The sequence below is a fragment of the Rhinoderma darwinii genome, chromosome 11 (assembly GCF_050947455.1).
Source record: "Rhinoderma darwinii isolate aRhiDar2 chromosome 11, aRhiDar2.hap1, whole genome shotgun sequence".
Taxonomy (NCBI): Eukaryota; Metazoa; Chordata; class Amphibia; order Anura; family Rhinodermatidae; genus Rhinoderma; species Rhinoderma darwinii.
In genome coordinates, this window is record NC_134697.1 from 30,609,869 (window position 1) to 30,634,760 (window position 24,892).

At 43.0% G+C, this 24,892-nt stretch overlaps 1 protein-coding gene across 5 annotated transcripts in view; it reads left to right on the plus strand.

Moving 5' to 3' along the window:
• The window catches only part of BTAF1 (B-TFIID TATA-box binding protein associated factor 1), a 58,020-nt gene that overhangs the window by 4,432 nt on the left and 28,696 nt on the right, over positions 1-24,892 (plus strand). For 2 of the 5 annotated variants that reach the window (XM_075843242.1, XM_075843245.1), the window contains exons 2-16: positions 8,698-8,821; positions 8,906-9,020; positions 9,574-9,720; positions 11,196-11,353; positions 11,475-11,611; positions 12,282-12,411; positions 15,571-15,639; positions 15,960-16,049; positions 20,619-20,714; positions 22,036-22,212; positions 22,349-22,489; positions 23,123-23,247; positions 23,379-23,499; positions 24,252-24,356; positions 24,435-24,584. In XM_075843242.1, coding sequence (XP_075699357.1) covers positions 8,698-8,821; positions 8,906-9,020; positions 9,574-9,720; positions 11,196-11,353; positions 11,475-11,611; positions 12,282-12,411; positions 15,571-15,639; positions 15,960-16,049; positions 20,619-20,714; positions 22,036-22,212; positions 22,349-22,489; positions 23,123-23,247; positions 23,379-23,499; positions 24,252-24,356; positions 24,435-24,584 — 1,885 coding nt within the window. Of the gene's footprint in view, positions 1-8,697; positions 8,822-8,905; positions 9,021-9,573; positions 9,721-11,195; positions 11,358-11,474; positions 11,612-12,281; positions 12,412-15,570; positions 15,640-15,959; positions 16,050-20,618; positions 20,715-22,035; positions 22,213-22,348; positions 22,490-23,122; positions 23,248-23,378; positions 23,500-24,251; positions 24,357-24,434; positions 24,585-24,892 lie in introns of those variants that run through there. The other 3 variants (XM_075843244.1, XM_075843243.1, XM_075843246.1) reach the window with 3 other exon arrangements.

Below are 24,892 nucleotides of genomic sequence, written 5' to 3' on the forward strand. Positions count from 1 at the left end.
TCTGAAGAGAAGTGGATGATACTTCTCATCAGAACGCCCAGCTAGTAAAGTTAGTAAAAACGCCCCGATGTACACACATAATACACGCCCAGTTGGACTTTTACTGTAAACACGCCCACTTGGACTTTTGCAAGCCTCATTTGCATAAATACAAAAATGGCCATAACTTGGCCAAAAATGCTCGTTTTTAAAAAATAAAAACGTTACTGTGATCTGCTGCAATAGCAGATAGGGGTTGCAAAATCTGGTGACAGAGCCTCTTTAAAAGAACTTTTGTATCTTTATGGTACGGGGGAAATACTATTAAAGGCCAAATGGGTATCCAAAAATCAGCATACTGTGTAACCTAATCGGTACATGTGGCAGTTTCCTCACGCCTATAGGGCAATTCTCTACATAGATGCAATGTAGTAAAACACTACTGTCCTCCCTCATGGGTGTCTGCTAGTGGAGCACTCGACACATCTACTATGCTGCAGGTGTAAAGCCCTGGACTGTATGATGCATGTTTCTCCTTCAGAGGCTTGACTTCTCAGGTATTGCACCTTACAGATGTAGCATTAAGTCTTAGAAAATGAACTCATTTTGCAAATATCGTGCAGTGTTCTACCGCTTTAGGCTAGGGCGCCACAGTAACAGACTAGTTAGGGCAGGGGTCAACAACCTTCGGTACTCCAGATGTTGTTAAACTACAGTTACCAGCATGCCTTGCCAGCCTTTGACTGAAATAATAAAGCCGTACAGGCTGGGAGTTGTAGTTTCACAACAGCTGAAGTGCCGAAGGTTGGTGATCCCTGATTTAGGGTATATGGACATAGTCGGCGGTAGGGATCCCCCACTTGGAAGCAGCCTTTATGAGCCACAACAGATCTGCTAAGAAGCAGCAGCTCTCGCATACTTGGGTTGCCCATGTACTACGTAGGTGGCCGTACATTTGAATTGCCACCATGTATGACTACATTTTCCCTGCAATGTCTGACTGGCCTCAGCTGATCATCACGACGGCTCCTATAATAAAGGGGTAGTCTGTGGTGATACAATCTTTTTTAATGACACAGTAGTGCAAAATATTGGTACATGTCACCTGTCCGTTTTCTTGTTTTTAAGGCGTTGTACCCTAGCCCTGGTAGTAATAGGGCAACCACTAAGTTTCTATAAAGAATTTCACCTCATCAGAACTAAGCACCGTCATTTCTACACCGCTACAGTGCAGTTCTTCACTTGTCAATAATCGAAAATGGATCCAAACAACTTCAGGTCATAGCCAAAGAATGTTAGTTCAACGTCCTGCTGTGGGGAATGGTGTATTACAACAGAACGTGCATGGTCATCTTTGTTCCCATGTTAATCATGCTGTACGTGATTTTACACGGATTGGTCGTGCTAATAATGACATCTATGGTACCCAAGGCATTCGTTCCGTTTGTGAGAAGATTCTTTGGACATGTTTCCGAAGTTTAGACAGTAATCATCATTGTTTCAATGCAAAGTAGGTTTTTGTAGCAATTGATGCAATGTACACCTCTAAAGTCTGAAAACCACTAGCAACAGGAAGCAAATAGCGTGTGAAGGAGTTCTGAGAAAATAATCCCTTTACTGGTTGGCAAAGAACTGGAGGGCAAGTTTGCTATATCTGTTACTTCTCTGTACAGCGAACATGATGGTTGGCTACACCAGTATGTGTCCATCTTTCACATGTGACTCACTAATATCTATAAGGCTGGATTCACACACACATCATATCTGTTGCAGGTTTTGATGCAGGTCTTTCAGCCAAAGCCAGAAGTGGATCCAGTAGTCGGAAAACGTGCCCAAAAAATCCGAAAATGGCTCCCATTAACTTCAATGGGAGGCGGAGGCGTTTTTTTCCCGCAAGCGGAAAAAACCGCTCACGGGAAGAGACATGCCCTGTCTTCATGCGTTTTACGTCTCTGACCTCCAATTGACATCAATGGGAGGCAGAGAAAGTGGATTTCGCTGCGTTTTTGCCCGTGGCGCTCAATGGTCGCGAGAAAAAAACCAGTGAAAAACGCAGGAAACGGCGTGCAGGCAAATCAAAATCTGCCTCAAAATTCCAAACTGAATTTTAAGGCAGAATTTTCTGCCTGCAAAAAAATCTGTGTGAACAGGGCCCTAAAGGTATTTCCTCTATTGCTTCCATTTCTTTTGAAACCACTTCTGGCTTTGCCTCAAAAATCTGCATCAAATACACGATGTGGGATTCCAGCCTTAGGGTTAGGTAGGTCAGTTTTTCTGTAGTTTCTCTTCTACCTAGTAAATTCTGTGTTTTATAATTTTTTTATTTTTTTTTTTCCACGATAATCTCTGCAATGTGTAGGGACAGGCAGAGGTCTGGAGGAGGGCAAAATTAACTTCATTAGAAAAGTTTCCAAATTACATATGTCCTATCCTAAAGTTGTTAAATCTCTGCTTTTTTCTGTATCTACCGTAAATTAAAATACAGTGCCTTGCATGCGTGAGAAACCCTCCACACTTCTCCTCTGCCACGGTGTTGAAGTGAAGCTACAAGAGCCCAGTTAGACATTATATATTTTATCCTATGGATATGGCAGACCTTTGCCTTCAGAATATCACTTTAATGATGAGACAATGTGAGAACCTTTAGCCAATACATGTTAGTTAATAAAAAAAAAAATTTTTTTTTTTTTTACCCAATTAAAGGGGTTTTCCAGGATTTAATGTCAATGGTCTTTCCTTAGGATAGGCCACTGATCTGTGGGGGACTGACCAGCGCCGTCCATTTGGTTGCCACCGATGAGAATCCTTCCACTTTTATCCTGCTGACTAAGGTCAGGCCAATAATGTTAAATCCCGGATAACTCCTTTAACTCCAGGTGTCTGATAACATGCTGTATAGATTATATATTTAGCTTGGAACAGAGTCAGTAAGTGTTGATGGAGGGTGGAGTGATGTTCTGAAAGGTTTTATTGCCAGGTAAACATTGGTTGCATTTCATAATGTATCTGAAAGATTTTGTTTCACTGATGCTTGGAGGCTTTTGGCCAGACTTGTGGTTATGTAGCTATGTTGGGAGTGATATTGTGGATCACTAGATCGAGCTTCATCACTGTTAGCAACACCAGTACATTTTCAGACCCCTGTAATGAGTTGAGATCATCATCATCCTCCTCTCTACCTGTTTTGTACTACTTTCAGATGTGGTTTTTCAAAGCCGTTTTAACCTCTTCTCAGCTGCAACGTCTGAATGTACCCCAACGTGTAATGTTACATGTGCAGGAAGATCAGCCAGATGCATGCCTCTGGAAAGCGTGGGACAATATGGATTATCCAGTGGTGGTCAACCTAGCACGTTATGGGGAGTGCTCGCTGAGCCCCTTGACTTTATGCGAGGGCCAAATGTTACATTTACTGTCAGTCTGCAGTGGAGAAGTCGCTGCACATGCATGCTTACACACATTGTTATATTCTTTGGAGGATATGAAAATTGAGTATGCTCAGCGGTGTCCTTATTCCCTTTTTCTGTCAGGTGGCGACACAATGCATTGGAGTTTAGGAGGAGTACATTCACGCAGGACTTTTTAAAAAATAAAATTTGCATCAAAAAGCACATGCTTTTCATGGTTTATTTACAGGTGACACGTGCCTCACCTGCCAACTGCACAACCAAAGACTGCATCACAACTGCAGCAATTCCCAGTACATCCCTGTGTCGCTTCGCTGTAATTTGCTTGTTAAATTATTCACTGTGGCACATAGTATCATGAGTATAGGCCGCTGACATTGGGTAAATATAAAAAAAAAAATGGGGCTATACTCTGTCGATCACTCCGTTCCTTAGTTTTAGCCTAATGTCCGTAAGAGGCAGACACTACATTTTCAGAGGGTAAGGTGTCCCGTCCCCCCGGTCTCTAAAACAGGGGATTCGAGGGGAAGAAACAACTCAGACTGTCAGCGGACTTTTTGGCATTATGATATAGCAGTGTTTTTTCCTTCTGAGTTGTACCCTTACTAAGGGGTTTCTAACACTTCTTCTGTGCTGGCAAACAGTTTAGGCATTATCTTCAGTTTTTACTATAAGCCGCGGCCTTCCGCCGCTGTCGCCATTAATTTAGGCCCCGTCTTCTGTTCTATGCTAGGCTGCAAGCTGGCCACGTCCCCTCGTGCTCCAGCCTGCTGTCCCCACCCCGCAGATTTCTCGTCCCGTTTCACATTCTGATGGGTCGCCGCGTGGGGCCTGAGTCACATGCCTATCCTGTCCCAACAGCGCGGCTTTGGCAGGAGGAGTTTTTTTTTTTTTTCCTTAGACTCTCTTCACTCTGTCACCGGTGGCGAGCGTCATAGTACACTGAGCTGGTGTACAGAAGTCATACAGCGCTGAGAATGTTTCTGCTTCACATGGCACACAGCACCTAGGGGGTCTGGTAGGATAGCCATTGGCTATTGTGTTTTTTGTGTTTTGTTTTTTGTGTAAAAGGCTCATGTTTTCAAAGAGCAAAGCTCCCAAGACTCATAACCCCTCTGCCATTGTAACGCACTTTGCGTGTAGTGGTGGTGCAGTAGTTTCCATGTGGGCAGGCTGACCCAGTCTGTGTTCAGTACCCTCCATCTAAACCACCACAGAATTCGCCAACTCCCATGGCTGGTGAGCTTATTACCCCCTGAATGGACGGCTTCCCTCACCCAGGCGGTTGATAATCTTGCCTGTCTCTTTGAGGCCATGGCGGATGCCTTACAACACCTTCCTCAGCAGTTAGCGTCTCAATTGTCTGACCCCTTTCGGGCACCAGTCCATTCAGGCCCCCAGACATTCTTCCCTGGATTGAACTCGTTCTAGTCCTCCCAGTGCATTCCGCAAGCGGGCAAGGAAATCAAGGAGATATCATTCTTCCTCTGATTCCTCTTTGGACAAAAATGCTGCAGGTGTCTTTCATTCTTTTCATTCAAGAGATATAGCTGAACCATCTTTAGGGGATCTCGCTCTCAGAAGCGATTCCACATTCAGACAGTGAGAGGGTATGTGCAAGGGAAAACAGCTCCCGATTCTCAGCCGTGTTTTTTACGGCCATTTTTGGAGCTGTTTTTCTATAGTCAATGAAAAATTTCTCCAAAAACGTCGCAAGAAATGACATGCGCATTTTCGCGGCCATTTTTTAAACTGCCACGTAAAAAAGGCCCCAATTTCTCAGTCGTTTTTCTGGATGAAAACGGGTCGTGTGCACGTACCCATATACTTAAGACTGTGGATGATCCTGCTGAATCCCCTCAATGCATTACATCGCCACAAGCGACCCCCTCTGGTCTTATCATAAGGGTTTTGAGAAATTGTTTTCTGATGCATGGCAACACCCTAACTGGTCTATGCATGTGTTCAAGTGTGCGGACTGTTTCCTTCCTCTGAGTGCATTGCCAAATGGCCTGCCCCCCCAAGGTAGATGCTCCCATAGCCTGGCTTTATGAAAATATTACCTTACCAGTTGCAGATGCTTCCGCCTTAATGGATCCAGTGGATGCCAAAGTTGAGTCTATGGCAAAAGCCACTTACAGCGTGGCTGCGGCTTTAGTCATGCCTCCTGCAGCATATTGGGTTTTCTTGGCTAGTATTGATCTAGCTACTCAACTACAGGATGTGATTCAGGGGACTCTAGTGGATGCCTTTGTGCAAGCTGCACAGCTTTTGCAGATATCTAAATATATCTGACGCCTCTGTCCAAGCTGCCCAACTGTCTGCCTCGGGCATGGCTAATGCTGTACATGTCTGCAGGGCCATTTGGACTAGGAACTAGGATACAGTGCCTCTAGGAAGGTGGTTTTTGCCCTCCCATTTGCTCAGGATCACCTTCACGGCTTTGATCTGGTCCAACTCATTTCTGAGGCAACAGGTGAAATAAGCACTTCCATAATGTCATCAAAGGCGACATCCAGTTCCCTAAGTCAGAAGACAAACATGGCTTTGTTCATTTCGGTACTCTGCTCCAGGTCAGAGGCAGACCTTATGTGACTCCCATCCCTTCCAAGCGCAGAGACCTTCCTACCAGTCTAGAAACTCCTGGCAGCCCAACAGACCCACTAGACCTGCTCTGGCACAGCAGGCTTCCACAGCCTGAAAATTTACCCTCATCGGAGCTTCTTTCTCAGGTTGGGGAACTGCTGCTCTCCTTCCTAGAGACGTGGCCCAAATGTTAAAGATGCCTGGGTACAGGAGGTTGTCGACAGGCTACGAAGTAGTTTTCTTCTCGCCCTCCCAGGCGTTTTTTTCGGTCAATGCCCCCCCAGGGCCCAAGCTTTTTCTCAAGCCATTCAAAGCCTCCTCCAAGTGTAATTGTCCCAGTGACTCACTCCAGAACTGTTCAAGTGGTTTTGTTCAAACCTTTTCACAGTACATAAGGATCTCTTTGACCCATTTGGATCTAAAACCTCTCAATAGACATGTGAAGGTTTGGAGTTTCTGGGGATGGCCCTGGATACACAGGCAGCCAGGGTATTCTTGCCCGAGGACAAATATCACCGCTCTCAGACAGGGAGTGACCGTACTCTTCAAGAACGCTCATTGCTCCATCTGCTTCTGCATGAAAGTCCTGGGAATGGTAGTCTCAACCTTCAAGTCCCTTTTGCTCAATTTCACTCCCGATCTCTACAGCTGGCAATTTTTTATTTATTTTTTTTCTTCTATATCGTTGGGACAATTCCCCGGACTCCGTAGGTCTGATGATCCATTTGCCCCCTTAAAGAGGCTCTGTCACCAGATTTTGCAACACCTATCTGCTATTGCAGCAGATCGGCGCTGCAATGTAGATTACAGTAACGTTTTTATTTTTTAAAAACGAGCATTTTTGGCCAAGTTATGACCATTTTTGTATTTATGCAAATGAGGCTTGCAAAAGTCCAAGTGGGCGTGTTTAAAGTACAAGTCCAACTGGGCGTGTATTATGTGCGTACATCGGGGCGTTTTTACTATTACTAGCTGGGCGTTCTGACGAGAAGTATCATCCACTTCTCTTCAGAACGCCCAGCTTCTGGCAGTGCAGATCTGTGACGTCACTCACTTCCTGCCCCAGGTCCTGCATCGTGTCGACCACATCGGCACCAGAGGCTACAGTTGATTCTGCAGCAGCATCAGCGTTTGCAGGTAAGTAGCTACATCGACTTACCTGCAAACGCTGATGCTGCTGCAGAATCAACTGTAGCCTCTGGTGCCGATGTGTCGTCGCTCGTCCGACACGATGCAGGACCTGTGAGTGACGTCACAGCGTGATCTCTCGAGAACACGCTGTGTCTGCACTGCCAGAAGCTGGGCGTTCTGAAGAGAAGTGGATGATACTTCTCGTCAGAACGCCCAGCTAGTAAAAGTAGTAAAAACGCCCCGATGTACACACATAATACACGCCCACTTGGACTTTTGCAAGCCTCATTTGCATAAATACAAAAATGGTCATAACTTGGCCAAAAATGCTTGTTTTTTAAAAATAAAAACGTTACTGTAATCTACATTGCAGCGCCGATCTGCTGCAATAGCAGATAGGGGTGGCAAAATCTGGTGACAGAGCCTCTTTAAGTCAAGAAGAAGCTGCTGTGGTGTATGTCCTTCCCCCTTCATCTCTTAGGGAAAACCCTTCACAATTCTCCACTGGCAAGTCATCACAACCGGCACAAGTTTGTCTAGCAGGGGTGGTCTTTGGCTGCCTCACAGTCCAGGGCATCTAGTCTGACCTGGAAGCTCCGTTCCAGATCAAGATCTTGAAACTGAGGGCAGTCTTCCTGGCCCTGTCTCCCTGGATGTCTCGTCCAATTTTAGGGCAAAATTTTACTGCAATTTTCCACAAACGATATACATTCACAGTATGCGGTTTTCAGAACTTGCCATATGACTATACGCTTCCCCTTGTGTTTGTTAGGCTGAAACCCAAGTATCTGCAGTATGTGCAATTTAGAAAACTAAAAACGGATTTATTTTTTTACCTATTTTCCAAGAGCTTCTTGTTTTATGGATTGACATTTCATGTGGCAATGTTCACTGTTGCTTAAAGCGATTATTATTCACATTATGAGAAGTTCCCTTTTTGTGTTTGAAAGTAAATGTTCCGTGGAACAGGAGTGCCTACGTCATCCATCACCGGATAGCTGGCAGCAGGCTGCAACTTGTTTGTTCATTCTTGATATGTAAACATGTGTAGTAGTCATTCTTCAAACACCTTTTCTTTTTGAAGTCGTCCCCCGACCCTTAGAACATCTTCTATTGTATATAAAGGGAAAATCATCCCAACTCGGACGCAATTTTATTATTTGAACACTAGTACACATTTCTTACCATCGAACAGGAACTGATGCTATAAGGAAAGTAGGACATCTTTCCAAATCCTTCATTTCAGTCCTGTACTCTGTTATTTTAGGGTGGCTGAAGAAGCCATTTCTTTGCGCTGTATCGGTTTCCACTGCATATTGACAAAAACATGAACTTATCCCATTAGTAAAGGAGGAAATCCACTCCTAAAGGCCTTTTTACACAGACTAATTGGGTGAACTCACACTCCTACAAATGCTGGTATCCGATCATAGGCCCCTGTACACATGGCAGCGATCAGTTCATGCAGACAACCCTGTCTCTACTGAAGCAACCTGTCTTGATTCCGTTCTGACAAGTTTTCACTGTACACAGCACTTTGGACCACCACCTTAATTCCAGTGACCATAATTCGCTTTGCTTTTGTCCTTTTTAGATTAGACCGTCTGTTTATATTACTGGACACTGGGACAACCCCGGTAACGAGAAAAGCGGCTGCGCAGCAGCTCGGAGAAGTGGTCAAACTGCATCCACATGAACTTAACAACTTGTTAAATAAGGTGAGACCCTTTAATCTTCTGGTACTTGTCCAGTAACATGGCTGTAAATGTCATTTTATCTAAATTCACTTTGCTACCTTTCAGGTCCTGTTATACCTGCGCAGTCCAAACTGGGATACGCGTATAGCAGCTGGGCAGGCTGTTGAGGCTATTGTAAGAAATGTTCCTGACTGGAGCCCAACAGCTAGGATAAAAAAAGGTAAGGGCTATTCAGAAATGTAAAAGCTATATGTTAGACTTTTTTTTTTATCCCTTCAGGGCTTTTGAGGCAGATTTTGAACTGGCTGCTCATATGCAAGGACCGCAGGCAGAAAACACTCAACGAGTGGGTTTTTCCTGCCTCCAAGACGCGGCAGGAAAGGACATGTCGTAGTTAAAGGGGTAGCGCTCGGCAGCCCCATAGAAATTAATGGAGCAGTGGTCAAGCATGCGCACTACCGCTCCATTCCTGTGGGGTTCCAAGGAACGGCAAGGTAAGCCAGTTCTTGTGATTGGTGGAGGTCCCAGCAATCGGACCCCCACGATCAGAAATTGATCACCTATCCTATTAGGTGATAAATAATGACTATGGCAAAACCCCCTTTAAGGTTGCTGAAGAATCTTGGCTTCTCTTTTAGTCATTGTGCGTGTACACTATTTTAGGAACAGTTTTTTTTTTTTTTTCTAAATGCAGGGTCTATAAACCTAAGAGTGTAATGATAAGATAACGGGTAATACATATTTTTATATCTGCTTTATAAATCCATTTTTAGGGGCTGGATCAGAGTGTTCGAATGATGAGTCTTCAGGATCATACAGGCTGAGCTTTGAAAGGTTTGATATATCCAAATTGTTGAAACATGGTGCTTCACTCCTTGGCTCTGCTGGTGTTGAGTTCGAAGTGCCAGATGACAAATTAGGTATGTATTGCAAGATGATCTTTGATGCTTTGTTACCTGTATTAGAGAAAATAGTATACACCAAACATTCCAGCTTATATGTATACAGTATGTGACTGGGTTATTTTACCAGTTAGATTTAGTTGCTTACACACTAAAACCATACTACCACATGGGTAAAAAAAGTAAATCTATAAATATCTGACAGGAGATTTTTATGCAGTAAGAGGACAAATGGTGTTCTGAGGTGTTTATTTGACTTGATCAAATGCCACATAAACATGTAATATCCCAATCCTTTTGGGAGACGCAGTGAAGTCGTCTCTTCCTTGTATTTCACTGTGGTGGCTTTAGCAGCAACTCAGAGCCATCGTGTCAAAAGGCTAGTGTTTTGACATCTATCCCTGATCTTTGCATGTCATCTGCTACTCCTGCATTCTTCAGAAAGGCGAGGATGTGTCTTGTTGCCTGACTGGACAAGACTGCAGTGGGGAAATGAAATGTGATGCTTAACTGGCAACCTTAAAGTGGTATTCCCATCCACAGGAAATGCCTTTAAAGCGGCCCTCCAGTCAAATGTTTTACAATTTTGCACACTAATTGAAGTGTATAGTAAACTTACCTTCTGCACTGCTGAATAATCCGTCCTGCGTTCCTGTCCCTCGTTTTCGATTCCGCAGGTTTCTCAGACTTCGCTATGGAGAGCTTTTATGGAAGCCTGAGACACCTCCACCGCCAACATCCCACAGATGGATGAGCGCTGATGACGTCGGTGCTGCTGGGCACAGCGCCATCATGGCTGACGTCAGGGCCTGTCTCTGGCTTCCAAAGAGCTCTCCATTGTGGTCGGAGATCGCAATGGCCAGGCTGGATCATTTAGGGGCAGGGCAACAGGTAAGTTGACTACATGTTTTTTTTTTTTAACTGGAGGGTCACTTTTAAGATGGGAATAAAAACTTTAAGCAGAAGCAAAACTAGAGTTAGAACCTTTTCTATGTGACTAGTGGGTACATAGAGCTTCTCAAGCTCCATAAACAGCACCATAGTACTTTCAGCAGTACGACAAAACAGCATGTGGTTTGTTCAGACTCTATACTGTAGGTGGACCATGAGGGTATTGTGAAATTTTTAAGTAACAAGTTCTATGGTATAAATGGCCTGCTTGCTGCAAGGTGTCAAGTAAAATCCTAGGCATGGGATCCCGTCAGTGCAAAGCGGAGATCTTTCCCAAACAAGTTTTTTGGGAAACGTTTAAATATACAGCTTCCATGATGTCATGATGTTATAACAATTCAAATGTGGCTAAATAGCATTATATCCTAACGCAGGGATAGGTAAACCCTAGGGCCAGGAAACTGATTTTGCTGCTGACTTTTCAGGTGTTCAGTTGGTGGCTAAGAGGTTATTTTTTACTGCCTGATCACAAGCAATTGATTAGAATTTTGTCCTTACCTGTCCTAATACTATGAACAGTGCTACATTTATTTTTCTTCTAGGAGATGTGGACCCGAAGGAGAGGATAGCTCGACAAAGGAAACTGTTACAGAGAAAACTGGGGCTTGACATGGGAGCTGCCATAGGCATGAATACCGAAGAGCTATTTAATGATGAAGATTTAGACTATTTGCCAACCAACACGCTTGTAAATAAACCTGTAGGTAAAAGTTTTTTGTCTTTGACCTAGAAAAAAAATTGATTTCTAGATGTGCCTGTAATTGTTTGGCTTTGTAAAATCTGATTCGCTTGATTACAATATATTGTATTCTATTTTGCAGACCCTTCAAGCAGCAGAGTTTATTGACACAGAATTTCTCCCAGGGATGAGTAACCGACAGAGAAACAAAGCAAAGCGAATGGCAAAGCTCATTGCCAAGCAGAGATCCCGGGATGTGACCGACACCAATGAAAAGAGGTTATTCACATGAAGTCCTTTAACGCTGTATTTTCTAGTGTGTAATTTAATATTCTTCAGATCAACGATTTGTTGCAATTTTGCAGATCGTGTGTGAACATTTTTCCAAAAGCTTTGTTACAAATGTCATGTGTTTTTGAACCCTTTCATCAATTACTTCTGTTGTGTTAATAATGAAACGTCTGGTTTCTAATAGGTGAACAGGAGCCTGCATTCTACCATTTCAATTACTAAAAGGGGTTTTCCAGCTTCTGACGACCTATCCACCGGATGTCATCCGTACATCACTTGTAGGGGTCCGACAGCCGGGCCCCGCACAGATCAGCTGGTTCAGTGCCTCCGTGCACCGGATGTACAAGCCGGAAGCAATTCGCTCCGGCCACGGAATAGCGGCCGAGCAGCAGTACTATTCAAGTGAATAGGAGCACAACTGCAGTTCTGCAGCACGGCCGCTATGCTATGTACGGAGCCAACTGCTTCCGGGCTCTGTACATGGCATTATATGCAGCAACATCTGGTGCCCGCAGGACACCACAGCGGCTTATCAGTGCGTGGTCGGTGTCTGACCCGCACAGATGACATACTGATGACCTATCCGGTGAACAGTTCATCAGTTGTCAGGTGGACAACCCTTTTTTTTTTTAATGTTTTTTTTTTTTCACTCTTTCAGCAGTGATAGTACAGATGGGGAGCCAGAGGAAAAAAGAAGGAAAGTAACAAATGTTGTTATCCCTCAGCCAGCTACAGAGTCCAAGGTGTTGATTGATAATGTCCCTGACAACTCTTCTTTGTATGACGAGGTATGCTTTACTCACTCCCGAAACGATGGAGTCCTGAAGAATCTGTCCTGTGTAACTTCATGCACTATTCATAATCTGGCACTAGTCTACCAATATCTCAAATACATGGTTAAAGGGGCTGTCTCCTGAGAACAACCTTTTTTTTTATTTTTTAAAGTGTAACTAAACGTTTAAGAAAAACTTTTGAGATGTCAAATTCTGACCGGTGTGGGTCAGAGCACTGAGACCCCCACCAATCGCTAAACGAAGCGGCAGAGGTGCTTTAGTGAACGATGTTCCGCTTTTGTTTCTGATCGGCTTTACTCCGAGCAGTCCACAGTCTCAATAGAAAGTCGGAGTCCATACACCGCTCGCTCGGCTTTCTCACCCGAGCGCTTCTGCCACTTCGTTTTAGCGCTCGGTGGGGGTCTCAGGCAGGGGAAACATAGATGAGCTGCTCTGGCTAATAGAGTAATTCCTGGGTTTGTCTAGAATACTGAACCAGGCAGTTCTCCGCACTGAATTTCCCTTACCGCCGTTTACATAACTGATTTTCCTGCATCTGCAGGCGGTGTGCCAGTAACCCCACTATATGTGAGAAGTGACCCTGAGCACACCCAAAGATACTGTATGGGTGTGTACGAAGCCCACCCGCTCCCATGGAGACCCCATCTAAACAGGAGGCAAAACTCTTTATTAGAAAGGGGAGACTCTACAACAGAGGACAAGTCTTGGGAAGGGGACCATCTTTCTGTGGAGTGCTGGCAGTATTTACTGTGGGTGGGAGCTCCCCCCCACAGTGATGGGCTGCTTGTTCCATCAGCGCTACAGGTTGTCTTCTAATTTAGTTCCCGATTTCACAGGGGTCCCTTCTTTCCTCTGACACTGTTCGCTTTCTTACTCTCCCATGTGACATGTCTTTGTCTTGGGAGGATTGCATCAGGCACAGGTGGACATGGCTACATACTATGCATGAGGTGGATGTAATGAGTTCACATGGGGCAAGCCTAACCTATTCTGCCCAGTTTCTGCCAATTCAGGGGGTGCCACAGCCTTTAGGAGACTTCCAGACTATCCCAAACCGTAGTTGAGTCTCTGGAATGTTTTGGATTTCCAAATAGCAGATTAATGGCTGCCGCCCTTGGTTAATACGCAGTCTGCCTCTTGTAGCTCACATAAGAGGCTCAGATGTGCCAGGGACAACGCCTCCTCCTTTTTAAAATATTTCCAAGGGTCCCCTTTTAGGGTCAACGGAGAAGCTGCTTCCGATCACTGTCAGTCTTTTTTTTATTTGAAATCAGTACAGGAATCATTTGACAGCTGCCATGCAGGGGTCGATACATTCGGTCAGGGACACCTTTTTAATGTAAAGTATCTCCCAACACTCTTTATAAGGAGTTATGTGCCAAAGGCTATGCTTCCTGGACCATAGAAAATTTTAGGAGGTTCTATCCAAAGAATGGAAAACTTCTGACAGACGACTGGCTGTTTAATAACGTATGAATGCTGTTTCCAGTCAAAGGAGGGTGTAAAATGGTCTGTTTCAGTTTCTGTGGATCCACCTAGCTCACCGCTGTCAAATCTCACCACTATTCCACGGTCAGATGCAGCATCACTAAATGATCCTCTTGACAAGAAGTTGGATTCACAGTCTGCTCTACTGGCCTGCAGGTTCTGCTTTGCGCCCAGCTTTTGCATCTGCCTGCATTAGCAAAGTCTGCTCGGTTTGGGCAAAACTGCACTGCGGTATCCTAGAGGAGAGCGCTGCATCAGGATATATAGCTGATCTCACTTCTCGGGTTGTTCATGCTTCAAAGCTTTTTAGTTTGAGGCCCCCCCTTGAGAGCGCGAGTGATGGAATACATGGCCATCACTCGGGACACATTCTGGTGATGGCCGTGTATTACCCGGCCCCATAGACTTTTATTGGAGCCGGGTGGCCGGGTAAACGGCCGAAAATAGGGCATGTCCCATTTTTTGACGGCCAGGTTTCCCGGGCCGTCAAAAAAATCGGTCGTGTGAATAGCCCCATTAGGGGTCTATTGTTCCTAATGCAGCCTGATGACGGCCGATTTATGAACGGCCGTCACCTGGCCGGGAAACCCTGTCGTGTGAATAAGAGCTAACATTTTTTTCTCTTGCTTTTTAATATATAATAGAAGTTCCTTTTAAGGGTATGTGCACACGTAGTGACCAAAAACGTCTGAAAATACAGAGCTGTTTTCAAGGGAAAACAGCCCCTGATTTTCAGACGTTTTTTGAGCAACTCGCTGTTTTCGCGCCGTTTTTACGGCCGTTTTTGGAGCTGTTTTCATTGGAGTCTATGAGAAAACAGCTCCAAAAACGTCCAAAGAAGTGTCCTGCATATAATGTATATAAGTGTCCTGCACTTCTTTTGACGAGGCTGTATTTTTACCCGTCGTCGTTTGACAGCTGTCAAACGACAACACGTAAATGACAGGTCGTCTGCACAGTACGTCGGCAAACCCATTCAAATGAATGGGCAGATGTTTGCCGACGTATTGTAGCCCTATTTTCAGACGTAAAACGAGGCATAATACGCCTCGTTTACGTCTGAAAATAGGTCGTGTGAACCCAGCCTTACACTGATTGGACAACGATGCTAGTATTTATGCTGATTCTGGATTAGGAACCTTTGGGTAAAAATAAATGCTTGCATATAATCGACCAAATTTAGTCGGTCTTGGCATCCTTGAATTTTGCAGCCCAAAGCAGTTGACTTGGGTGTTTCTTGCATTAATGTATGGCTGCATCATTTCTAATGGGGTGTTTTATTTTTTTTTCCCAATGCTGTTATCCCATACGTTATTTTCATTCCAAAAGTCCAGACATGCTTTTAATAGCTGTTTTTTTTCTAAAGTAACTTGCAGTGTTTTAGCAAATAAAAATGGCCTTCCTCACTTTTTTTTTTTCTTTCCCCTCCCTGTGTTCCACTTGGTGTTAAGGCAAGGCTAATCTGTACTGCTCCTCAGCTATACTGCCATGCTGCTACTGTAGACTCTCTGCTACTTCCCTGACTAGCAGGGCAGAAAAAATGAAAGGTGAGCAGAGGTCATCCTGCAGAGACCTTGCTGTGGATAGAGTGAATTATTGTGATTTATACAATGAATATAAGGTTTAATGGTAAGACAACAGCTTTAACTACTTCTCATCTTTTAGATAAACGAATGGCCTCTGGAGAGCTTTTGTGATGAACTTTGTAATGAGCTGTTTAATCCATCTTGGGAGGTGAGTTCAAGTTTATACCGGAATATATTGGAAAATCCCTGGTATCGTGCACACGACCGTTTTTACTGTCCGCAAATACAGATGTGCGTCCGCAATTGCGTAAGTGCCCATAAACTATGGTAGACAAGAATAGGACATGTTCTATATTTTGTGGATCATTTTTACTGTAGAAATGAATGGGTCCGCAATTTCATCCGTAATTAAGGAAACTACAGTCGTGTGCATGATGCCTCAGTGAGGGTTATTTGATGTAGTGTGGGTTTCCCTTATTTCTATATGAACAGATTCATTAAATATATATTTATATTTTTTCTCTAAAGATCCGTCATGGCGCAGGCACAGGTCTCAGGGAAATCCTCAAAGCCCATGGTATAAGTGGTGGCAAGATTGCAGACTGTACATTTGAAGAGGTGAAATGCTGGGGTGGTATTGAATAATTGTTTTGATTTTTTTTTTTTTTTTTGAAAAATGCTGAATTGTAACTGATCTGTTTTGGTGTGTTCACTACACGTGAACTACAAGATTAAATCCTCTAACCCCTCCTGGCAGCACTGAGACCCCTCCCCACCCTGCTCCAACCTCCTTATTCTCTGTCCCTTATGCATGTAGTGCTGCTGAGTAGATTATTCCTGCCCTGTCTAAGGGAGCAGGAGTGCAGTGATATAATAAGAGTCCATACGATGATTAGCTGCAAAATTATAAAACTCCCCTGAGGACGGTCTATACTATCTGAATGCAGAGTCCAGTGTATGTCTCTTCCTCCCTGCTCCCCTCTGCATCCTACTTGCAAGGAGACTCCTATCACAAGCAGGAGGCAGACTAGACCGGCTTATCTGCTTTACATATGGATACACTGAGGGCGTGTTCACACTGCGCGTTCAGAAAGACGTGTAAATGTGTCAAATACGCTAGCGTTTTTGTAAAGTTCTATTTGAAATACAGGCACTTCTTGTGCGCTCTCTCTGCGTGTTTTTGGCATGTAGTTAGGACTCCTGTTGACTATGGGAACATTTGGTGTGTTTTATGTATTAATTTGAATGGGAAGCTTAAGTGTTTTGACGTGTAAAATACACATTAAATACATGCTGTGTGAACAGGGCCCGACTCTGCAGTGTGAGTTATGGGACAAGTTCTGTCTCTGATCTCGCTTGCTGCACTTAAAGGAACAGTGTCACCAAATATTTTTTTTTTTTATATCCGTTTGATGTTCGTGTTTTATTAAAAACGTTTGTATTTATTTGTGTGTTTGTGTGTTACTTTTTTCTATTTTTACACTTTTTCTTCCCTATGGGGGCTGCCATTTTTTTTCCATTTCTGTATGTGCCGATTAACGACACATACAGACATGGAGTACGGCAGCTCCAGTCCCATAGGGAATGCGAACGGGGCCCGTTCCATCCACTACGGTGTACGCCATGTGTGTGGGAACAGCGCATGCGCCGCTCCCACACAGTCCAATTTGAAATGCGCGCCGTCCGGCACCATTTTCCTGTGGACCGGAAGTCGCGGCCGGACAGTAAGATTACTACTTCCGGTCGCGGCTTCCGGACTTGTGCACATGGAGCAGCGGCAGCGGAGGGAGCGGCGGCGACTGGAGCAGGTAAGTGATTTCTATGTATGTTCGTGTTTGTGTGTGTTTACTAGTGTATGTAAACCTTCTACACTGTGTGTTAGCTCAAAAAATGGCGACACACAGTGTAAGAGGTTAGACCGTTCAAACCCCTCGTTTCTCCCGGCACTAGCCAGGATAAAGGAGGGGGGGATTCTGAGAGCTCACTAGAGCGAGGGATTTTTTCCCAATTTTGCAGCATAAAGCAATGTGGTTGCTTTACCACATGCAATGCTGCAATTTTGGGAATTGCTCCATCTAGTGACCAGTGCTGGGAAATATTATAAATTGAATCCAAATTTTAATATTTCCTGACTCGTGAAAAAAATAAAAAAAATTAGAACAATGTTTAATCACCTACACACTAATTGTTTAACCCCTTAATGACCAGCCTATTTTAGACCTTAATGACCAAGCCATTTTTTACGTTTTTCCATCGTCGCATTCCAAGAGCTATAACTCTTATTTTTTCGTCGACATGGCTGTATAAGGTCTTTTTTTTTGCGGGACAAGTTGTACTTTTTAATAGCACCATTTTGGGGGACATATTATTTATTGATTAACTTTTATAAACTTTTTTTTGGGGGGGGAATAGAAAAAAAACGGACATTTCGCCACTCTTTTTCGCGTCTTAAAACAACGGCATTTACTGTGTGATATAAATAACACCATAACTTTATTCAGCGGGTTGTTACGATTGCAACGATACCAAATTTGTATAGTTTTTGTATGTTTTACTACTTTTACACAGTAAAACCGCTTTTTTTTCAAAATTATTTGTTTTTGTGTCTCCATGTTTGAAGAGCCGTAACGTTTTCATTTTTTCGCCGATGCGGTTGTATGAGGGCTTTTTTTTTGCGGGAAGACTTGTAGTTTTTATTGGTACCATTTTTGAGTAGATGTGACTTTTTGATCACTTTTTATAAAAAAATTTTTAAAGTCAGGATTCACAGAAAACAGCAATTTTTCCATAGTTTTTTATAAAAATTTTTACGGCGTTCACCATGCGGGTTAAATAATGTTATAGATTTATAGTCGGGGTCGTTACGGACGCGGCGATACCAAATGTGTCTTCTTTTTTACTTTATTTTGGGTTTTTAATAGTAAAGCATTGTGTAAGGGGAAAAGCTGGGTTTTTCATATTTTTTTCACATTTTTTTTTTTCATTAACTTTATTAAACTTTTTTTTACTTTTTTACTAGTCCCATTAGGGGACTATCATATGCGATTCTCCGATCGCTATTGTAATACACTGCAATACTTCTGTATTGCAGTGTATTACTGCCTGTCCGTTTAAAACGGCCAGGCATCTGCTAGGTCATGCCTCCGGCATGATCTAGCAGGCAGTCGCTCCAGGCAGACCTGGGGGCCTTTATTAGGCCCCCGGCTGCCATTAGAGACAGACACTCGGCGATCGTATCGCCGGGTGTCGGTGGGGGAGAGAGGGAGCTCCCTCCCTCTCTCCAAAACCACTCAGATGCGGTGCACGCTATTGCGCACCGCATCTGAAGGGTTAAACGGGTGAGATCGATACTAATATCGATCTCACCCGGCAGAGCAGGGACGCCCCCAGCCCTCAGCTGCCTCTGGCAGCTGAGAGCAGGGAGATTTGACACTCCCTGCTCTGTTTACTTTATCCTGATGCAGTGCCGTAAAAAGGCATATGTATCAGAATAAAGCCCGTTAGTGGCCGCCGTTAAAAGTCGTATTGACTGTCACTAACGGGTTAACTAAAAAAAACAAACATGTTTTGCTGGCAACACATTCCCTTTAAATCAGACTCTGGCCTCATGCACACGTCCGTATTCTGGTCAGTATTTGGAAGCCAAAACCAGGAGTGGGTCAAACACAGAATAGGTGCAAATCTTTCCTTTCTCGGTTTGTTACACTACTGGCTTTGGCTCCCAAATACTGAAGCAAAATACTGACCAGAATACGGATGTGTGCATGAGGCCTCCGAGCCAGTGCTGTGTGGTAAGACTCCGCCCACTATGCCTCTGCAAAGCCAGAAGCATGATGGGAAATGTAAGCTGCATCAGGGGAACCATATCCGAGGGGAAAAAGAAACCAAGATGGCAGACGACCCATAAATGTCACATCCGCTAAAACCGCTATAAACAAGGCATACACAAGAGCTTCTGGAGCGCTTCTTTAGCAGTTTTTTGTTTTTCACTCCCCACCTTCCAAAAGCCTTAACTTTTTTTGTCAATGGAGCCGTGTGAAGGCTTATTTTTTTGCTGAGTTGTAGTTTTTATTGGTTCCATTTAAAATACCATATAATGTACCGAGAAACGGGAAAAAATTCTTTGTGGGGTAGAATTGGAAAAAACAATGATTCCTCCGTTTTGCTTTTTGGGTTTCGTTTTTACGGCTTTTACGATGTGATGACGTCTACTTTATTATGCTGATCAAGACGATGACCGCAATGCCAAATTTTATATAGGTGGTTTTTTTTGTTGTTTAATACTTTGACAAAAAAAAATATTTTGTTAAAGAAAATGTATTCTCAAAGCCATACATTTCTTCATTTTTTCGTAGATAAATTGGTGTGAGGGCTTAGTTGTTTGTTTTTTGCAGGACTGTAGTTTTTGGGTACATATGACTTTTTGATCACTTTTTTTTTTTTTTGGCGCTAAAGTGACAAAAGTTGCCATCACTGTTCCTTGCGGTTGGAGAGTGGCGTCAGCTGTAGTACTCGCCCTGGAGCGGGCTCATGCTCCATTCTTCAGCCCCGCACCATGACATGCAGTTACGTCATGGTGCATTAAGGGGTTAAAAAGGTTGTCACAAATTAGAAAAACATCGCTAACTTCCAAAAACAGTGCCACACGTCCACAGGTGTTGTATTACGCCTCTGCCCCATTCACGTCAACTAAATTCATGATTAACACTAAAGTTTAAGAAATAAAAACAGACTTTTGTAGCCAATTTTATGGCATATCACTAGGACATTTACCTTATGATCAGGGGCTTATGAATTCTTGGACCGGTGCTTATTACAGCAGCAAAGTAACAGAGGTCCCTTAGCATGTTTTCCCGCCTGGCCGCTGTGGAGAGAACTTCTGTCCATTCAAGTAAACTTTAGTTGCCGACAATCCCATAGACTGACGTTAAATGTATGCCAAATGTGTCATTTTGGCATGTCTGGTATCTTTTAACATAATGTTTTAAAAGCTTAGTCTGCTTATAAATACAACTGGATTCTGCAAAAATCCTATTCTGGGCAATATATTTTTACAGTGGGAGTTAATGGCAGATGTGTGCAACAGCATAGACATGCAAACAAATCCAAACTTTGTTTAAAATAACACTTTATTTATTATATATTTTATATGTATTTTATATTAAATGTGTTCTGTTATTCCTGTAGATGGAACAGCAACATCAAGAATGGCTTGAAGATGTGGCTATTCGACTTCTGTGCGTGTTTGCTTTAGACCGGTTTGGGGATTTTGTCTCCGATGAAGTAAGTTGTTTACAAAGAAGTCACTTAATTCTTCAAGGGATTTTCAAGAAGGCCGTATAGCTCCTTAAATTAGCAAAAATGCTCAAAACAAGAGCTGCTCACACAATGCAAATCCCTTTTCTATGATGAACCTGGTTTTACAGCTTATTTTTTGTTTTGCATTTTTCAATGTGACACTAATCGAGTTTTTGCGCTTGCCACTCACAATAGCTGACACTATAGGCGTATAGTTCCTGTTTTCCGCAGCAAACTTTTTAGCTTTGCTGTGTAGACTGTTCAATATTTCTTAGAGGGCAGGCATAGAGAAGGCAGGATTGCTACATTATACACGCAGATAAGGCTCTGCATGCATCTCCTCTGTCTCCCTGGTCTCTGTGGGATAGGGCTGTGTTTACTTCCAGGAAACTTATCTGATAGTCTTCTCTGGTTATTAAAGAGGTTCTGTCACCGCATACATTATAAGTGGCCTGTCTCCTACATAATGTGATTGGCACTATAATGTAGGTGACAGCAGTGCTTTTTATTTAGAAAAACAATAAATAATAATGAAATGGCAAGTTACTGATTTGACTGTTCTATAAAATAACACAAACCGTTGTATTACAAAACATCTGTCTGTACTGTAGCCTAAAGGTCCTATTACACCGGCCGATTTTGGCCAGTGCAGCGAGCGCCGATCAACGAGACTGCTCGTTGATCGGCGCTCGTTTGCTCCTGTCACAAAGAGCTATGTATGGGGACGAGCTCGCCCCCATACGTTATGTCGGCAGCGCGTCTCCCGGTTTACACAGGAAGATGCGCTGCCGACAACGATAAGAATTTACTTTTTTAAAACTATACGATCAGCAGTTAAACGAGCGTTTGCTCGTTCATCTGCTGATCGCTGCCCTGTTTACAAAGGGCAATTCAATTATCGGCAACAAGCGTTCTATAATTGTTTGCCTGATAATTGCCCAGTGTAAAAAACCCTTAACTCCCTTTCGTTGCAGCTTCCATAAAGCGCGCGCACACCCTGCTGCACTGTCTGTATAGACTATACAGGAAGCAGGCGTGTGTGCCTTCAACGTGGCAGCTGCCAGGGGCATTTTTAAATTTTGTAGTGAACACATTTTTCTTCTACATAATTTTACATTTTACTTGCCCTCTTTCTACACTTGTACATGGATTTCTATTGAAATAATAAAGCCTATTTGAATATTCCAGAAAACCGTTAATTTTAGAACAGATTGTGGAAGTGCTCTTTTTAACTTGACCAAACTACATGATCACTCCATACCCTTTTAATCTTTAGAACCTATTCTGTTTTTAACCTTTTTATTAGGTCGTTGCGCCAGTACGGGAAACGTGTGCTCAGACATTGGGAGTAGTCCTGAAACACATGAATGAAATTGGAGTTCACAATACAGTCAAAATCCTGTTGCGCTTATTGACCCAAGAACAGTGGGAAGTTAGACATGGGGGACTGTTGGGAATAAAGTATGCCCTGGCTATTCGTCAGGTAATGTCCAGCTATGACCTGTGATTTGATTTCCACAAATTTTCTTATTGAAAATGTTGTATCCTACTTTTGTGCCTTAGTGTTTCCACTCCATCTCTTTTGAATGACCTGGTATCTTATTGTGGTTATTTTGCAGGATTTGATTAAGACTTTATTACCCAAAGCTCTACCAGCAATAATTGAAGGTCTTCAAGACCTGGATGATGATGTGCGAGCTGTAGCTGCAGCATCTTTAGTGCCTGTTGTGGACAGTTTAGTTAAGCTGCAGTTCAAGCAGGTAAATATTTTTGTATTTTAATCTTCCCTCTTTTGATGCCTTTTACCGCTCCATACTTGTATGTATCTGCAAAATGTGTATGCTTTTAGGCTATGTTCACACTGTTTGAAGTACTGCCAGAATCTATAGGAAGATAGTTGCTGCATGCAGTGCTATTTCGCGTTAAAACAGAACCCACGATGGAATGCAGTCAATGGGGTCCGTCTGACTCCATTGGTATTGGTCGTACGACGGAAAGAAAAACTAGAACAGAGGGTCTAAGTTTTGCCTGAATAAACAAATTGGATCAGTGAATTTCGGATGTGCCATGGTTTCCCTTAAACCCTGTCGGCAAGTTATATAAAACACTGTTTTATTGCTAATGCGTAGGATACATCCCGAGGTGTCTTTACTTTGCTGTCATGTATTCTGCAAGAAGTGTTATATTCTCCTACATTTACCCTGTTCAATTTTTGCATGTTTGGCTTTTGGTAGTTACCAGAAAATATTATTTCCTGTCCATAGTGCAAAACACGGTATATGAAAAAGTTAAGTTGTCTTGCAATTGTTAAATGTGTACAGATGTGTTGATCTCTGTATACGTGTCTGTGTTTAAAAAAAACTTAAAATAATATATACTTTATTTTTTTTTAGGTTCCCTTCATTCTTAGCACTTTATGGGATTCACTTCTAGAGTTAGATGACTTAACAGCTTCTACCAATAGTATCATGACCCTCCTTTCTTCTCTCTTAACATATCCTCAGGTTCAGCAGTGCAAGTAAGTGTGTGACAGCTTTGCATTAGAACACGTTGTTGTGGAATTTACGTTAAATTTCACCTGAGTTCAGTAATGACTCTTAAATCCTTATAGCTGTTCCTAACTGGCAGTATGCATTTTTATTTTAACAGTATTCAACAGTCTCTTACTATATTAGTGCCACGGGTGTGGCCTTTCCTGCGTCATACTATATCATCTGTTCGAAAGGCAGCCTTGGAAACCTTATGTACTTTGTTATCCACACAGGATCAGGTTGGTAACCTACTTTGAGATTTTCTTGTTTTACTATCTGGGTTCTACTGTTAAAACTTCACTTGACATACAGCATTAAAGATACTCTGTCACCACATTATAAGTGCCCTGTCTCCTATATAAGGAGATCGACGCCATAATGTAGGTGACAGTAATGCTTTTTATTTACCACTTTTATGAGATTTTTTTTATTTTTTAAGCTTAATGCTAATGAGTTTCTTAATGCCCAAGTGGGCGTGTTTTTACTTTAGGCCAAGTGGGATTTGTACAGAGGAGTGTATGACGCTGACCAATCAGCATCATGCACTCCTCTCCATTCATTTACACTGCACTAACGATATAGCTATATCGTTATGTGCAGCCACATAAACACACTATAACGTTACTGCAGTGTCCTGACAATGAATATACACTACCTCCAGCCAGGACGTGATGTGTATTCAGAATCCTGACACGTCTGAATCTTTTCTGTGAGATTTCCAGCAAGGCAAACGTAATCTCGTGAGATTACGATGTATTGCTATATCGCTATCTGCAGTGTAAATGAATGGAGAAAAGTGCATGACGCTGATTGGTCAGCGTCATACACTCCTCTGTACAACGCCCACTTGGTCTAAGGTAAAAACACGCCCAGTTGGGCATTAAACTAATTCGCATAAAGCTAAAAATTGCTCAAAGTGGTAAAATTTAGATAGGGCACTTATAATGTGGTGACAGAGCCTCTTTAAGCTAAGATCCTACCTTTGTTCCAGAACTGCTCCGGTTGGCTGACACCTATCTTGCAGGACATGCTGCGGCATATATTTCAGATTTGTATTTTGGAGAGTAACCAGGAAATTCTTGACCTTATCCACAAGGTAGGATCCACTTCATGTTTTTTGTTTTTGTGCACCTCTTGGCTTTCTTGTACTGCATTATGCTATTCTGTTTCCCAGGTGTGGCAGGAGCTTATACGCAAAGCCTCTGTGCAGTATGTTGTGGCGGCTGCGTGTCCCTGGATGGGAGCCTGGCTCTGTTTAATGATGCAGCCTGCTCATCTGCCCATCGACTTAAACATGCTGATAGAGGTGAAACCCAAATCAAAGGTGAGATATAAAGTATTGGTTATTCAATCTTTGTAGAAGAAGTCTTTATAAAGGTAGAATGTATTCTCTACACAAATATAGAATGCACATTTGGTTTTGTAGCTTTGACCTGCTATTTAGGAGTTGCTCCACCTGTAATGCTCATTGTGTCATAGCCTTCAGAACCCCCAGCAATCACCTGTAATATGTAGTGGAAGCTGCTGCTGCAACCGCCACTCTGAAAATGTATTATATGGCTGCCAGCTTCATTTAATGTGCGCCATGTAATACATGATCATGCTATGTTCTCCAAAGCCAGAGCTGTTCTT